Source organism: Phoca vitulina, unplaced genomic scaffold, assembly GCF_004348235.1.
Source record: "Phoca vitulina isolate PV1807 unplaced genomic scaffold, GSC_HSeal_1.0 scaffold25, whole genome shotgun sequence".
Classification (NCBI taxonomy): domain Eukaryota; kingdom Metazoa; phylum Chordata; class Mammalia; order Carnivora; family Phocidae; genus Phoca; species Phoca vitulina.
In genome coordinates this window covers 45,612,003-45,630,671 of record NW_022589728.1, presented here as the reverse complement: position 1 = coordinate 45,630,671, position 18,669 = coordinate 45,612,003, and the positions used below count along the sequence as shown (strand labels likewise).

General features: G+C 36.1%; 1 protein-coding gene across 1 annotated transcript in view; it reads left to right on the top strand.

Annotated features, from left to right (window-relative positions):
* The window catches only part of RGS22 (regulator of G protein signaling 22), a 118,639-nt gene extending 106,460 nt beyond the window's left edge, over window positions 1–12,179 (top strand). The window contains exons 22-27 of the mRNA XM_032421902.1: window positions 720–899; window positions 4,760–4,918; window positions 8,121–8,219; window positions 9,686–9,779; window positions 9,897–9,977; window positions 11,844–12,179. Of these exons, the coding sequence (XP_032277793.1) occupies window positions 720–899; window positions 4,760–4,918; window positions 8,121–8,219; window positions 9,686–9,779; window positions 9,897–9,977; window positions 11,844–11,899 (669 nt within the window). The 3' untranslated portion in view covers window positions 11,900–12,179. The remainder of the gene's footprint in view (window positions 1–719; window positions 900–4,759; window positions 4,919–8,120; window positions 8,220–9,685; window positions 9,780–9,896; window positions 9,978–11,843) is intronic.
* Window positions 12,180–18,669: the final 6,490 nt, after the last annotated feature.

Sequence of the window (18,669 nt, the reverse complement as noted above, 5' to 3'; positions counted from 1 at the left end):
TAAAGTGTGCATGTATATGTGTGTGTGTCCATAGAAAAAAGACTGGAAGGATATATTCATCCAGCAAGTACTTATTGAGCACTTACCAAGAGCCATGCTAAATCCTGAGGATATGATCATGATCAAAATAGTCTTCCCTCCTAGAGCTTACAGTGTCATGGGAGGGACAGACAAGCGATAGACAAGACAGTCATTAAGACCATGATTAGAACCGTGGTGATGGAAGCACAGGGCACAATGGAAGTACCTACTAAGATGGACATCTCTCCTGAACTGAGGGAGTCATCGAAAGCCTTCTAGAGGAAAGTCTTTTTAAACCGAGACCTTAATGATAGGTTCTCTTGCTTCTCCTCCAGGAAGATTGAGCCTTTAAATGGCAGGTACTGTCATGGGACTCAGCTGGTATATAGCAAGCACCCAATACAAATTTGTTAAATGAGGCAAAGTAGACATTGAAGCTGTTCCTTTGCCTAGGAGTAGAAGCACTCAAGATTAAGTGAAACATGTATTTATGTAAGGTATATGCATCAAAGTGTTAGGTTCCTCAAACCCAAGAGAAATAGAAGATATGATTTTTTAGGATAGCCTTCACATGTTCTAGTGCCCTCTTGACCTGAAGTTAAAGAGTATATATTACCAAAAGACATTTTGGCACAATTTTATAAAGTATTCTAGGAATGTATTAATCATATATTTTTCTATCTTTCCTCCTTTTTCAGGACTTGTGCCATTCTCATTGTGATCAGTCCATCATTCACAAGAAGATCATGACTATTATCAACTGCTTTATTAATTCTAGTATTCCACCAGCTTTACAAATTGACATTCCAATAGAGCAAGCCCAGAAGATTATTGAACATAGGAAGGAGTTAGGACCATATGTGTTTAGGGAGGCACAGGTAAGAGATCAGGGCATGCAGCTAAGGGTATTTTATTATTTATTTTATTTTATTTAGCAGCTAAGCATATTTTAAAATAGATGAACAATCTAGATATTCTTTTAAGGTTTTTGCATTATTCATATTTGACAAGGTTCCAACCTTCCTAATACTGAGATTTATTCTATTTAATTAAGAAATTTTTCAGGGGTGCCTGGGTGGCTCAGTTGGTTAAGTGTTGGGCTCTGGATTTGGGCTCAGATTATGATCTCAGGGTCCTGGGATTGAGCCCTGCGTTAAGTCTGTTTCAGACTCTGCACTCAGCAGGAAGTCTGCTTGAGATTCATTCTGTCTGTCTGCCCCCGCCCCACTCTCTCTCTCTCTAAAATGGATAGATAAATCTTTTAAATTTTTTGCATATTCCACAGATCATAAAAAACTAGTAACTTATTTTGTTGATAATATATAGCAAATACAATTATTTAAATACTATCCTTGACTCTCCGTGATTATCATTTTTGTTTCTAATTTATACAACTCCAGCCAATTCCTCCTTCCTTTCCCACCATTCCTATTTCCTTTAGAAAATCTGCTACCACAAATATGTGGTAAAATATGTGTGTCCCAAGATTTGTGTATTTTTAAAGATTGGAATATTCACATAGCTCATAAAGTAAGTGAGAGGAGATTTAAGTACACAAGCTCATGAAAGGAAAACCATGCCTGTTAACCTGCTCAAGTTACTTCTTTTTAAGATAAATAATAGAAAACAGCGATTTGATGAACATAATTTATTTGCATTTTTAAAAGCCTTTTAGTGATGTAGTTCCTGAAAAATGATTAAGAAAAATAAATTATAATGGGGGTAATAGGGAAGGCCATGTCATGATTTAAGTGATATGAAACAGAGATTTAGGATATGATTGCCCTTGAGCATGGAAAAAAAGGCCATTATTCCTTAACATTCATTTGTGAGCCAGCTGTGTTCTAAGTCCTCTAAGGGACTGAAAATGGACTCACAATCCAAATTATGCATTAAAAGAAGTGAAAATATAGAGGAACAGTTGAGGATGTGCTAGAGAGAAATAGAGAAAACATGGTGCCAGAATTACAGTATCTGTTAGTGAAAAGATCTTAGAGATCACTTAGCTTAGCCTAGGTCTCCGAATAATCAGACCAGGGCTTGCTCATCTAGGTCAAAGACCTCGAGTCTGCAAGTGCCTGTCTGGAGCTGCTTATATTGGTTGGTTCTGCCATACTATCTAGGGATTGAAGCCAGTGAATTCTATTGGAGTCCTCTAGTTTGTGCCCTCTACTTGATTTCCTAAAATGGAGTCCTAGACATGTCTTAAATATGGACTTCGGAGCATCAGAAAATAAGAGAATCTTTATATAGAGTCCTCACCCCACCAAACTGATGATTCCTCCTGCGTTTCCTAAGGAAGTTCAGAGAATAGCATCACCTTCTACCCAGGTGTGCAAGCCAGAGATCTGGTTACCATCTTTATGTCTTTCTTCTCCTTTATTCCCTTAACCTCATATCTGCAGTCCCTAAAATGTATCCATTGGTCTCCTTGTTATCTGTCATCCTATCTACTTTTCTCTGACTCTGCCATTACCTCAGTTCACGTCTGCAATACTTCACATTAATTGCCAAACGTGCCTCTGAGCTCTCAAAACCATTTAACTCACTGCAGACAGAGCCATCTTTTTCAAAATGTCTATCTGATCATGTCACTTCTCTGCTTTCAATTTCAGTTATTCCCCACTGTCCTCAGAATGAAGACCATACTCATTTATCTCTCTTAGGCATGTCTCTTACCACTCCCTGCTACCCATCCCCCAGTTTTACTGACATATTTGTACTTCCACAAACAAGCCTTACTCTCTTCCCTCCTGAGTTTTTTGCGTTATCATCTACTCTCCCATGTGCTTCTGTAACATCCTGTATATGTCTGTGTTTATCACACAAAACTGAAAATGCCTATTTTCATGCTAACTTTCCCACTAGATTGTAAGGTGTTTGAGGGCAGGGAATGTTTGTTATTTACCCTTGTGGCCCAGATGCCTGGCATAGAATAGGCATTTTTGAACACATAGATGACTGACATGAGAAGTGATCATTTGTGACAGAAAGGAGTAAGATCAAATTGGAAAGGAAAGCAAACTTGAGTGAAAGGGCTGCATAGTAGATAAAAAAGCCTGTTGCCTGTTCTAGTATTGTAATCCGTATAGCCTCTGCCTGTCCCGCACTTGCACCCCTAATAGCTGTGAAGTTTTCTTCACTCAGCCAAATTTTCACTGGCCCTTTTGACTCATACTAATGCCATTGCCCATCTCCTGCCAGTGAGCAAAGTAGCTCTATAATTATTCAAACATTTTCTTACCTACAGTTTGATTTCTTTTAAGGTTCTGGAGGCACGGGGTAATTTTCATGACTAGCACATATGTTATTAACCTAAAATCTTAATTGCAACTTGTAGGAATAGAGCAGTTTTATGTCTCTTATTGAAAAATTGTGTTCTACTTGGATGACTTTTACTGGAAGACTTTCTAGATTGAAATAAATATTTGAGAGCTAGGAATGACTCAGGTTTTGGAGAGATAACTGAGGTATAGGGTCAATAGTTGGTAAATAGAGGAGGAAGTGGGGGAGTATTTAAGTTTAAGAAGTTCATATAAAAACTACCATGATCCCTTGACATTGGAGCAAGGGCTTACTTAAATAAAGAAATGGCAGGTAAATGTAAATGAAGTTTTTTTAAAAGCCTGCATTTCATCAAATAAAGAATCTCTAGCCTTTTTGTTCAAAATGCCAAGAAACTACAGAATTCAATGATAAAACTGTATTTTTTTAATTTAAATTCAATTAGCCAACATATAGTACATCATTGGTTTTTGGTGTAGTGTTCAATGATTCATTAGTTGCGTATAAACTGTATTTTAAATCGAATAATTTTAGAATTACTAATAATATCCATATACAGAAAAGAGGAATAATGAAATATACCAACCAACTGAGGACTCTGTTGATCACTTCAGCACTTGCTTTTTAAAAATTCCTCTTTTCCCCTGAAGAGTTGGCTTGGAGCCTAATGGGATGGTTCATTTTTCTCCAGGGCATTAGGTAAAGGTCATTCCTAGCAACAAGATGTTGGACTTGATCTGATGTGGCAAGTCCTACCTTCTTGGAAGTAATGTATACCTCTGGAACTAATGGAAATACTTGGCATGGGAATTTAAGCAACAATTCTTATCTCTATAAATATCACAGTTAATCACTTAATGTAGAGTGTCCTCATAGAAAGCATTTGTCCAGGATACCACCCTGCTTCTTAAATGTTACTTTTCTTGCTCTCACATAAAAGAGATTATATCATTTAAAAGTTACTCAAGATTTATTCTTAGATATGCAGCTTTGTTTAAGAGCTTTTCCAGAGGTATTTCCTTTCTCTAAAAGAAAGAAAAGGGGGCAGAGAGGAGTTCCTCTTGATGGACTGAATATTTGGAATACTTGCATAAAACAGCAGAGTGTGTGGCAGATCAACTAGTGTATGTTTTAAAAGAAAACATAAATTTCTTATTTAAAAAGACCTAATGGATTCTTTATTAATACAATCAATTGGTTAGGGAAACATAAAGAATAAAGTAACTTCTAAGTGTATTTTTTTTTTTTAAAGAAAGACTTCTCATTGGTAGTAAAATACACTGATCATAAGCATGTGCTGAGCTAAACTATACCAAGATGTCTGGAGACAATAAGTTGGAGGAAACATGCTGTATATTAAAGATAGAATAGTTAATCCATTATTATGGTGAATTAGAGTTTAAATCGGTACATTTGTATGAAATTGTAACCTGAGACATTGTTTTTTATACAGATGACAATTTTTGGGGTTCTATTTAAATTTTGGCCTCAATTTTGTGAGTTTAGGAAGAATTTAACTGATGAAAAAATTATGAGTGTTTTAGAGAGAAGACAAGAATATAATAAGCAGAAAAAAAAATTGGCAGTCATAGAAGACGAAAAATTTGCAAAGGTAAGACAAAACTCATTTTGAGTTGAATCATACTTTTATTTTTTATTTCTTTATTTCTTCTTATGGTTTGAATCACACTTTTAAAAAGGTATGTGATGTGTATGAATTTAGAGAAGAATTTAGGCCAGAGAAAAAATACAGAGACATTATAGAATACAGATTTTAGTGGCTTTAATAATTTAGTTAGAGGTTTCAGACTTCATTTTGAATTTCTCAAAATTCATCTCGAATGTCACCTCTTCCCTGTGGAAGCTTCCTTGACCCTAATAGGCAACACAAGCAGCTCACATCCACTGTAGTAACATTCCTAACTCTCTTGGAGAATGCTTTATATAGCCTCATAAATAAGTTTTTGCATCTGTCATCCTCACTGGACTGAGATTCCCAAGGATAATATCTGTCTTGTGCATCTGTGTATCATAGCACATAGACCAGTGTCCAACATATGCTCAATTATTAATCACTGTTTACTGAGTAAGTCAGGAATAAGAAAAAGAATGAATGAAAAGATGTCATGTACTCATGGGAAAGCATTTTCAGTATTACAATTACAGAATAAAGCATTGACTGTGAAATTTATAAATATGAATCATAAATTGCCCAACCTGCCTATTTGTCCATTTATTCATCCATTCATCTGTCTATCCCTGTATTTATCTATTTTCTTTGAATTGAAAAAGGGTAACTGCATCTAACTAATTTATTTGTTTATAGGCTTATGCTTATTCTATTTTTTAAAAGAAATTTAAAAGTTACTAAAGGTGCAAAAGTGATATAATGAATGCTCATATATACACAGGTCAAAATAAACACTGCTAACATTTTGCCTCTTTTTTTTTCACCTCCTTAAAATACTGTAGAAAGAGTAAATACTGCAGAAAGAGCAAACTCTCTTAATCCCAGCTCTGAGTTCTGTTACCCTCCCCATTCCCAAGAGCAACCACTAAGCTTGGGATATATTCTTCCAGATCTTTTTAAAGACAGTGTTTTATACATGTATGTATACAATTTCGTAAATAATATAGAGGACTATGGAGGTTCTCAAAAAACTGCCAAGCTTCTCCAAAGCTGCAGAAGCAGCTTGCTCTGCTTTGATGTTTGTATGGTGTATCTTTTTCTATTCCTTTACTACCTATACCATTATATTTCAATTAAAGAGCGTATAATTGGGTCATGGTGGTTTTTTAAAAAAAATCTATTCTGCCAATCTCTGTCTTTTAATTGGTGTATTTAGTCTCTTCATCTTTAGTGTAGTTTTTTATATGTTAGTTAAGTCTGCCATTTTATTTCTTGTTTTGATTGTTCCCCCTGTTTTTCATTTTATTCTGTTTCCTTTGTTGGCACTCCTGTGGATTACTTGCCTATTTCTTAGAATTTTATTTGGGTGTGTCTTTGTTAGATATTTTACTGGTTGCTTTAGATATTACATTATAGATACATGACTTTCATGTACCAGTCTATTAGTGTTGACATTTTACCAGTTTGAGTAGTCTAGAAACTGCTCTCCCCCTTTAAGTCTTTTTCCCCTCACCTGTTTATACTTATTTTAAATATTTCCTCAACATACACTGAGAACCACATCCCTATAAAGGGTGAGGTGGTTGAGGAGAATATAAGACATTTCAAAATGAGCAGAAAATGGCAGATGATATCCATATAAAGCCATCATAAGAATAAAACAGAAAATGAAAACTCCAACATTTTATAATTTTTGCTTCAAGCCTCAAACATAAATTAGGAAACTCAAGGAGAATAGAAAAATCTATTCTGTTAACCCATATTTTTGCTCTTTCAATTTTTCTTCCCTCCTGATGTTCCAAGATTTATTATTTTATTCTTTCTTTTCCCTATAGGTAAAGTATTGTTTCTCACTTACTGCTTTCAAGATTTTTTCTTTGTCTTTAATTTTCAGAATTTGATTATGATATGTCTTATGTGGATTTCTTTGGATTTATTTTGACTGAGGATGACTCGGGTTCTTGAGTCTATAGGTTTATGTCTTTTGCTAAGTTTTTTGGGGGGATTTATATACATATTATATATGTGTGTGCATATATATGTATATATAAACTTTTTGATCCATATATCTGATTTACATACATATTATATATCATTTATATACATATATATGAATCAGAAAGAAAGTATATATAAATAATAGGTGTATAAATCCTCATATCTATTCAATCAAATTTCTTCTCCCTTGAGTACCTTATAGCTTCATTTTTGAGAGATTTTTGTCTTTTTCTTCAGTCTTATTTTAAGTCCAGTAAACTATCATTTTACATTTCCTTTTTATATTTTTGGTCTATTTCTGGCCTGAGTTTCTGCATTTATGATTTGGAGTATTATTTAATATATGCAAATATTTGTATACGAATATTTAGTTAATTTATTTTATAGTTCTCCTCTGACTCATGACTGGATTTCTTGGACCGTACTGTCAGCAACTAAAATGTGTACACAACATCATTTATAATAGTAAAAAAATTTTAATGACTTAAGTTTCTAATAGCAGGCATTGATTAAATTATCTATGGTACATACCTTTACCAGACTATTATTCACCTGTTGAAGTGATGATATAGTTTATTTTTTTATCGTTCAGGATTTGCGTGCATAGGACAGTTCATCATTGGAAATAATAATGTATTCATTTCATCATTCAAATATTCGTGTGTATACTATATGTTGTATGGTAGGCATACTGGTGATTGATAAAAAGACCCTCCCCTTTACATTCCCATTCTACTTTTATTCACATAGAAACATTTTCACAACATTTAACATGAAAAGGATATTTCAAAAGAGCACATATAGTGTGATTCCATTTCATGAAATTTATGTAATAAAATATAAATATTAAAATTATAGATTATATCTATGTCTTTCTCTGGTGAGAATTTTGGGTGGATGTTTATGAAACTGTTTACAATGGTTTTTCTTAGATGCCAGAATTTGGGAGTGATTTTTATGTTCTTAATAATTTATTATTTATTTTAAAATATTTTTATATTACTATGAAAGAAAATTAAAGAGTTCATAAATTATGTCACATTAGTAATATTGACTTGATGAAACCACAGGTGTGGTACTCACCACAAAACATGTTTTCATTTAATGTTGTGACTCTTTTACTGTAAGTTTATACTAATATAGTTTTATCCATTTTTTGGAATAACTTAACTTAAAATAATTACAGGATGGACTCAAACAATATGCAAGTTCTTCAGGATCTGCTATCAAAACAGTTACTCTAGCCACTGACCCAGTTTTAGGCATACAAGCATATGGTCGACAGGTAAGCAGTTAAAGGTGTCACAGATACCACTTCTTCTATAGTAGAATGCAGTCACTCAATTATTTTACAATAGTAGAGGTGTGCTTGTTTGAAAATGAAGGTAAAATTATGCTGGAAGAGATTGGAAGGGAATTTCCTTGAGCCTTCGGAGAACATTAAAATTTCAGCTGATCTTGGACAATATAATCAACAAAAATACTTTTTGATACATATGAAGAAGATTTAAGAGGCAGCAGTTGAAATGACTATCTTATTGGAAAAGAGAATAAGGCAGATAGAGAACAAGATAGAATACATTTGGTTGATATATTCTTGGGTTAAAAAAAGAAAGAAAAACATCAAAGGCTCCATCTCAATTTTTTAATCCTTTGAAGTGGTCATAAAATTGGCCAGTACATGACCATCAACAATACATGTTAATACATTCACAGTTTTTATGTTTATATTTACATGTATAACTTGTACATTCCATGAAATTTCATAAGTTTATGTCCATTTTTAATGACTTGTATCAAAAGTGTTTGTGTCTTAGGATAACACTAGCTCAAGAAGCAATCTTTTTGGCATTTAGGAATGTCAAACAAATTCAGCCACTCAGCTAAGATAGACTGATAAACTGTAAAACTGTTATTGAGAGAAGGGAAATGTCCAATTTTGTGACACCATATTTTGAAAAAGGTAATATCTAAATGTGTGTGGTATGTAATAATGCCACTTGGAAGAACATTCATTAGCAAATAACAAGCATTAAATTTCAGAAACACGGTGTAAAAATAAAGGGGGAAATGTGGAATTTGAGATAGCAGGCTTCTAATTTTCACTGTCATTTACAGTATTACCTGGAAGCCTGAAAAAAAATCACAGAATTTGCTTTGAGCCTGTTAAAAGGAGAAAGGGAGAGAAAAGGGGATGATGATGATGGTGGTGATCTCTTGTCATATATCTCAAGAGTTTTGTAAGAAACTAAAAAGCTTTTGGAAACCAAACATATATATAAAACAATATATTATTGTTGTTGCTATTGAAGGAATACATGTGAATTATTCCAGCAATTGGTAGAGTAATAATGCACTCCACATTTTGCAAGTGTGGATGCTCTGTATATGCATTTGTTTCAGATAGATTTTGCACGTTTAAGAATTGCAATTAATCCAAATGCAAAATACCCCCCCCCCAAACTTGGATCTCTCTTAAGCATCTAAATTCATAATCAAATTAAATATATAGGTGCCTGCATAGCTGTCAAGAAATCTATAAAGCCTTTGCAACATTGATTCATTGAGAAATAGTTATAACACATATAATTACAGCACATCATTGAAGAGTTATATTGAGTGATCTGTTATTGAAGTTTGTTATACTTCAATAAAAGGTTTAAATGAAGAGGCTTATATAAGTCATCTTACCTTCAGTTTATTTCCTGGGGCAAACATTTCCAAAATTAAGTTTGAAAATTGTCTTTCTAGCCAACCTGGTGCTACTCCAAGTACATAGAAGCCTTAGAACAGGAAAGGGTTCTTCTTAAAATTCAAGAAGAGATGGAAAAAAAGTTATTTACAGGTAATTTTTGCTTTTTGCCTACAGGATTGCTTTGTTACCTTCTACCATGGATTAATTGTAGAGGACTTTGCTGCTGATTACTTCACTGTTTTCCTTCTTTCTCTTATTTTTGTGCAGCTACACCATCTTTTACAAATTTTAAGTCTCCTGCTTCAGCCATGTCTTTGAAAAAGACCATATCTTCCCACAACATCCAGAGTGAGTTTTCAGTGATAGTCTACCTGCAGTTCTTTCTTCCTTGTTAGAATTCAGCCTGCCATGAGGCCATCAGCATAGAGACAGCAAGAAGGGATGAAGACTGCTTTCCTCCTAACTGCTCTGAACCACAACTTTGGAGAATTTCAGTATATGTGTGTGTGTGTGTGTGTGTGTGTGTGCGTGCGTGTGCATGTGTGTGCGTGCGTGTGTGTGTTCTGTTTCCCTTTCTGTTTTTTCTCCTCTGCTGAGAACCTAACACTCCATCCCATTTTTAGAGTGATGGTACTCATGTGGGTATATAACCTGCTGCTGCTAGATGCAAGGTAAGTCACAGACTGAAAGTTGTTCAGTACCATCCATGTCCCTCTGACACACACACTCATGCACATACACAGCTGCGCACACACACACATACCACTAACCAACTCATGGGTAAGAGTGAGCACCTTGCCTCCCTTCTAAGTGGCACAGTCCCCTGAAAAGGAACGCTTCCAGGGAATGATCATTTATTGTTTTTATTTACTCCTTATCTATTCTTTTCTTCCACAAAGAACAACAGAATAGGCTCTAGCTCAGTTTCCCGAGTTTTTCCAAGCTCCATCTCCCCAAGTTGGGAATACAAGAAGAAACTGAAAATAAAGAACTGAAAATCAAGCCAAGTCCTTCTCTCCTGCAGATACTGATAGGATTACACAGTTTTGACTGGCTGCTCAGGTAAAGGCTTCAATGCCTTTACAAAGTAGTATAGGAAAACATGTGGTATATGTGTGACCCATGGAGCCGGTATTTGAAGAACCCAGTAAAGGTCCTGTTTCTCTGATCTTCTATCTTACTGCTTAGCTTTTTGTGGATTTGGGTTTTCTCGTTCTCGGGAGGGTTTGATGAGCAGGCCTTTATGTTCTTAGCCTGTTCATCTTTTTTCTCTCTTGGTTTATCCTAGCCACTGTACCCTTCTGCAAGTTCCCCAACCCCTTAGGCCGCCCTCACAGTGCCTCACCCTGGAGGGTTTGCTGACATATCTGTTCATTTTTTTGATCCTTATTACAACTCTTTGTAAGTTTTTTGTTTGTTTTCGATTTAGATTTTCCATAGCTGCTTCTGTTTTCAACCATTTATTTTTCTCTTGCAGGAATTCCTTAAGCCAAATTTAGCTGACATGGAAGCTCAAGTGATTTTTTTTGATGGCCTGCATTAGAGCAAGCTTACCATCTAAATAAAGTTTGGCATGTTGTACTCTCATAGTTTTAAAATGATAGCTATTCTGTACACATGACATACGAGACCATAAAATTTTTAAAACTTATTTAGAATAAAATGACTTCTGTCTAGGTTAGAAGAATCAAAATGGGTTGCTAATCACAGAACTTCAGAAAGTACCGTGTTATGCTCCTCAGGTAATCTTTCAGTAAGTGTTCTTGGAGCATTGACTCTATCTCGTTAGCAGATATAATCAGCAGGGGGCTAGGGGCGAATACTCCTAGCAGTACATTGACCCAAAACATAAAGAGAAGTGACTTCAAACCCCATCCCTTTCCCCAGCTCTGAAGGAACCGAATATTAAAGCAGTGGTCCTCAGATGCAGACTTTAGCGTGTGCAAGAGTTACTTGTGGCATTTGCCAGCAGGGCAGATTTCTGGGCTCGCTCTCCGAGAGTCTGATTCAATAGCTCTTGGGCAAAACCCATGAATCTCCCTCTTTAACAGATGTCCTAGGTGATTCTGATAGAGCAGCTCCCCAGATCACTCTTTGCAATGAACTGTGAGGGTGAACGAGACGAGCTTGAAAAGGTAAAAGCCCCCTTATTTACTGGGGTTACACGTGTATCAGAGAGAGCCCAGACACACACCCTCTTCTCCTCTTTCCCAGAGAGAAAGGAGAAAGTGTCAGAAATGATGCGGGAGCATGAACTTCACCAGCTGTAGGCCTCGGGACGCTGACGCTCTAAAGACCGTGACCTGGATTACCGGATGGGAAGCAACGGACTTCCTCTCTCTCAGAACCCCAGAGAGTATTTTCAAAGTAGAAATGGCTATTCCTGATTCTCTAAAGAGTTTTAAAGAAACATTTTAAAGGGGGGAAGCATCAGGAGGCACACTTCAGATAGAGATTTTCTTCTAAAGCAGTGGTTTGGACACTTGTTACAGCTTTGAAGCCCTGTGGTTTCCTCTGCTTCCACTCTGCTCCACACCCTGGGGTGGCCGTGAAGCGTGTAACATTTCTATGCTTTGCACTTGATCTTTGTTTCTTTCTTTTCTTTTTTTCCTTTCCTTTCCTTTCCTTTCTCTTCCTTCTTTCCTTCCTTCCTCCCTCCCTCCCTTCCTTCCTTCCTTCCTTTTTTCTCTTTTTTTCTTTTTGGTATTCTACTCTTTCTCTGCCTTCCTTTGGTTTTAATTGAACATTTTATAAGATTCCATTTTCTCTCCTCTCTTAGCATGTCAGTTATACTTTTTTTTAAGAAGTTGCCCCAGAGTTTGCAGTATACATTTACAACTAATAAAAGCCTGCTTTCAAGTACTACCGTACCACCTCGTGGGTGGTGCAGGGGCCTTATATCAGAGCATGTCCTCTTGCTCCCTCCTGTCCCTTATCACTTTGCTGTCAGTTCATTTCACTTGTCCCTAAGCTATAATCACTGAATACATTCTTGCTATTATTATTTTAAACTGTTTTCTGTTAGGTCAATTAAGAATAAGAAAAATAAAACATTATTTCCCCTTCATTTATTCCTTCTCTAATGCTCTTCCCTTCTTTATGTAGATCCAAGTTTCTGACCTATTATCATTTTCCTTCTCTCTGAAGAACTTCTTTCATCATTTCTTGTAAGGTAGGTCTACTGGAGACAAATTCCCTCAATTTTTGTATGCCTTGTAAAGTCTTTATTTCTCCTTCACTTTTGAAGGGTAATTTCACCGTATACAGAATTCTAGGTTAGTGGTTTTATTCTTTCAACACTTCATATATTTCACTCCACTCTCCCCTGGCTTGCATGTTTTCAGAAGAGAAACCAAATAGAATTCTTATCTTGTTCCCCTGGCTTCTTTCAAGATTCTCTTTGTGACTTTGTGCAATTCAAATATAGTATGTCTAGGTGTAGATTTTATGGTATGCATCCTGCTTATGTTCTCTGAGTTTCCTAGATCAATGGTTTGGTGTCTGTCATTAATTTCGGAAAATTTGCAGTCATTATGACTTCAAATATTGCTTCTGTTCCTTATCTTTCTTCTCCTGGTATTTCCACTATGCACATGTAGCACCTTTTGTTAAGTGTCCCAAGTTCTTGGATATTCTGTTATTTTCCACTTTTTTTTTCTCTTTGCATTTCAGTTTTGGAATTTTCTATTGACCTTTCTTCAGGCTCACTGATTCTTTCCATAGCTATGTCTAGTCTGTTGGGAAGCCCATCAAAGGCATTCTTCATTTACATTACAATGTTTTTAGTTTCTAGTATTTCATTTAGATTTTTTCTTAGAACTTCCATCTCTCTGCTTATGTGACCCATCTGCTCTGACATCCAGTTTTTTAGTAGATCTCTTAGCATATTAATCATTTTACATTTCTGGTCTGATAATTCCAAAATCTCTGCCATATCTGAGTCTGGTTCAGAGGCTTGCTTTATCTTTTCAGACTGTCTTTTTTTTTTGTTTCCTTGTCTTTTAGCATGCTTTGTAATATTTTATAGAAAACAAGACATGATAAAAGGAACTGAGGTTATATGGGCCTTTAGTGTGAGGTTTTATGTTTATCTGGCTAGGCATTAGGCTATATTTACTGTTTGCTGTGGCTGTGGGGTTACGGGCTGAAATTTCCCGTATGTCCTTGTTTTTGTCTCCTCTGTTGTTTTGGGTTTTCCTGGAGACTCCTTAATAGGTCCTGAGGCTTGCAGTTCTTTTAGCTGCAATCACGGTTATTACACCAGAACCCTGTTGATGTGGTAAAGTGTAGGAGGAGGGGAAGTGTTTTACATTCTGATGGTTATGTGTCAGTCTTCCGGTGAGACTGAGTTCGGTATTTCCCTTCCCCCAGGTCATTTAGGCTTTAGTAAAACCCCGGTCCATTAGGCTCTGGTAAAATAGTTTCTCTTGAGGGCAGGCCTTGTTAGGAAGAGAACTCTGGGTGTATTCCAAAATGTTTTCTTTACCACTCCCCCGACCAGAAGCAGAGGGGATTTTTTTCTCTGATCTTTACAGTGAAAACCTGGTGGAGCTACTGGAAGTAAAACCCAAGAATGTGGACCCCCCCCACCCAAAGACAGGGCCCCTCTCAAGCTGGTCTGCCCTGAGCCTGGAGCAAGTCACCGTTTACAACAAAGAATTTCTCCCCAAATTAACTCCAGCTGCCGGCTTCTGCTCCTGGTAAACTCTGATTCTCTGTATCTGCCTGTCTTTCTCTCCAGCTTTAAGGGCAGCGGTTTGCCCTCTTACCACAGTTCTTTGAAGGATCCAAAGAGAGTTGTTGATTTTCGGTTTGTTCAGCTTTTTTCTTGTTGAAGACGGTAGTGATGACTTCTAAGCTCTTTAACACGTTGGATGGGACCCTCAAGTTTGACACCAATATTTCAAAGTATTCTGTAGTCAGTTTTATTTTTAAGATAAAACTAAGAAAAGTTAAATTATTTACGTTTGTATTGTGTTATACATATATATATTAAATTGATGGCAATTTTTATATTATAAATATTTACATGTTCATTTTGGCCTACTCTCAAAGCATCCTCCAGCATGGGCTAGTCTCAACTTTTTAGCACTAGAGACAATTTCATTATATTAGCATGCTCGGGAAGTATCTTCCAACTGTGCTTCTACTGATTCTTCTTAACATCTCTTCATTCATCTCCTCCTTCTCCCAAGCCTATTGGATGACTGCCTTGTTCCAGATTCTTATCACCTTGAATCTGAGTCCTAATTAGTATCTCTCTCTTCTGCCTGACCATCCTCCAACTGTGCTCAGTGATTTTTTTATAAAATCATACCTTCTTATGACATTACTTTGCCTAAATCCTTCGTTAAGATGGTCAGTGGGGCACCTGGGTGGTTTAGTCGGTTAAGTGTCTGATTCTTGATTTTGGCTCAGGTCATGATCTCCTCACGATCAGTGGGGAGTCTGCTTGGGACTCTCTCCATTTCCCTCTGCCTCTCCTCTCTCTCAAATAAATAAATAAATAAATAAATCTTTAAAAAAAAAGATGATTGGTAAACCTGTTATTGATAGAAGTTCTCTCTCTTTTTTTTTTTTTTTGAGAGAGAGAGACAGTGTGTGTGCAAGGAGGGGAGAAGGGCAGAAGGAGAGGGAGAGAGAGAATCTTAAGCAGGCTCTGACCCTGAGATCATGACCCAAGCCAAAATCAAGAGTTGGATGTTTAACCAACTGAGCCACCCAGGTGCCCCAAGAAATTCTTTACTTAGCATGACATATGTGTAAGTCCCTTCTGTCTTCTGATATAAATATTCAGATCAGGCATTTGTTTTTCTGGGAAGCTATCTTTGATATTCTTCTCTTACCCTAGACCACACCCCCCCAACAACTACAGAAGTTATCACTCCCGCTTCTGTCTTACCACTCTGTGGCTGATTTATTCCTCTATAATAACCCTTGTCATATGGATTGTAATTTTTTGTTCACATGCCTGTTTCCCCAGTAAAGCTGTTATTTGAACTTTCGTTCCCAGCACCTTCATAAAATATCTAGAAAATAGATGTTCATTAAATATTTGTTGAAAAAATGAAGGAAATGTCTCCACTGTAAAAATCACAGGAAGGGAAAAATCACTGCATATGTAAGAAAGGTCGATATAATGCCATTCACAAAAATTTGCCATTAGTATTTTTATAATGAAAATACATAATAATGTCACAATTTCATGTAAAGTATATAATCTTTGTTCTATCCATATCATTTTTCATATTTATGAAAATACACCTATGTGTCATCGTGTCTTTCAGAGAAGAAATTAGTGCTTATTAAATCACATTAAATCACTTAAATTACTTAAGGCCTGGGTTTCTCAAACTTGACACTATTGACATTTTTGGCCAGCTAATTCTTTGTTGTGGAGGGCTATCTTGTGCAGTGTTGGATATTTCACAATATCCCTGGCCTCTATCCAGTGGAGGCCAGTAACACCTCCCCAGTTGTGACAACCCAAAATATTTCCAGACATTGCCAAATCATACCTAGTTGAGAACACTGCTTTAGACTTTGGAACATTTTTATGTTTAATTTTTTGAGATCTCTACTTACAATGGAACCTTTAAATTCTAGTTCCCCAGCATATCCTTTTTTAAAAAGTATCATAGTACCTAGCCCCATAACACCACCAATAGTGCTTTCTAAGAGATGCCTTATTTGTTTTAGTGGTATCTATATTACATCCATTTGAATAATTTCTCTTTTTTTACATCATCTTTGGAAGTGTAATGCCTAAAGGAAATGCTCAGTCAATATTTGTTGAATTAATAAAACTTAAATTCCTTACTTACATTTAATGTAATATATATGTTAGGTAATCTTAAAAGTACCCTTAAATCTGACTTGGGTTTGTACAAATAAATAAATTAATTCTAATTGTGCTAACTTTATATCTGATGTGCTTCTTGATTTTATGAGTTGAGTTGAGTTCTCGTTAAAAAAAGCTTACTTTTGGAAGAGACTCAGGTTTTAAAACACACAAATTACCATGTATACTTTGTCAACTTATACCCTTCAAAACATGGGAAAATTGATCTCATACTTTGTTTACATTATTGTTTGGGGTGAATAAATATATTTTGAAATAAAAATAATAGTGAAATAATCCAAAAGTAATTTGGCCAAATGGGTCAGATTTCAGCTTGTATATATTATTTTCTAATAAACAGATTTAGTATTAAAGGTATAATCTAATTCATGTTATATTTCTTAAATGTGTATCTTTATCATTTGTCATATAATTGAAAATTACAGTACATTATCTGTGAATAATTGTGTTTTTTTCTTAATTGGCATACGCTTTAAAAAAATTTTTTTTATTAACATATAATGTTATTTGTTTCAAGGGTACAGGTCTGTGATTCATCAGTCTTACACAATTCACAGCGCTCACCATAGTGCCTACCCTCCCCAATATCCATCACCCAGCCACCCCTTCCCTCCCACTCACCTCCACTCCAGCAACCCTCAGTCTGTTTCCTGAGATTAAGAGTCTCTTATGGTTTGTCTCCCTCTCCGGTTTCATATTGTTTCATTCCCCACCCCCTTTCCCTATGATCCTCTGTCTTGTTTCTCAAGTTCCTCATATCAGTGAGATCATATGATACTTGTCTTTCTCTGATTGACTTATTTCGCTTAGCATAATACCCTCTAGTTACATCCACATCATTGCAAATGGAAAGATTTTGGGTTTTTTTTTTTTTTTTGATGGCTGCATGATATTCTATTCCATTGTGTATATATATACCACATCTTTTTTATCCATTCATCTGTTGAGGGACATCTAGGCTCTTTCCATAGTTTGGCTATTGTGGACATTGCTGCTATAAACATTGGGACGTACATGCCCCTTCGGATCACTACATTTGTATCTTTGGGGTAAATACCCAGTAGTGCAATTGCTGGGTCATAGGGTAGCTCTATTTTCAACTTTTTGAGGAACCTCCATACTGTTTTCCAGAGTGGCTGCACCAGCTTGCATTCCCACCAACAGTGTAGGTGGGAATCTCTGCATCCTCGCCAACATCTGTCCTTTCCTGACTTGTTAATTTTAGCCATTCTGACTGGTGTGAGGTGGTATCTCACTGAGGTTTTGATTTGGATTTCCCTGATGCTGAGCGATGTTGAGCACTTTTTCATGTGTCTGTTGACCATTTGGATGTCTTCTTTGGAAAAATGTCTGTTCATGTCTTCTGCCCATTTCTTGATTGGATTCTTTGTTCTTTGGGTGTTGAGTTTGATAAGTTCTTTATAGATTTTGGATACTAGCCCTTTATCTGATATGTCATTTGCAAATATCTTCTCCCATTCTGTCGGTTGTCTTTTGGTTTTGTTGACTGTTTCCTTTGCTGTGCAAAAGCTTTTTATCTTGATGAAGTCCCAATAGTTCACTTTTGCCCTTGCTTCCCTTGTCTTTGGCAGTGTTTCTAGGAAGAAGTTGCTGCGGCTGAGGTCAAAGAGGTTGCTGCCTGTGTTCTCCTCAAGCATTTTGATGGATTCCTGTCTCACGTTTAGGTCTTTCATCCATTTTCAGTCTATTTTTGTGTGTGGTGTAAGGAAATGGTCCAGTTTCATTCTTCTGCATGTGGCTGTCCAATTTTCCCAGCACCATTGTTGAAGAGACTGTCTTTTTTCCATTGGACATTCTTTCCTGCTTTGTCAAAGATTAGTTGACCATAGAGTTGGGGGTCCATTTCTGGGCTCTCTATTCTGTTCCATTGATCTATGTGTCTGTTTTTGTGCCAGTACCATACTGTCTTGATGATGACAGCTTTGTAATAGAGCTGGAAGTCCGGAATTGTGATGCCACCAGCTTTGCTTTTCTTTTTCAACATTCCTCTGGCTATTCGGGGTCTTTTCTGGTTCCATACAAATTTTAGGATTATTTGTTCCATTTCTTTGAAAAAAGTGGATGGTATTTTGATAGGGATTGCATTAAATGTGTAGATTGCTCTAGGTAGCATAGACATTTTCACAATATTTGTTCTTCCAATCCATGAGCGTGGAA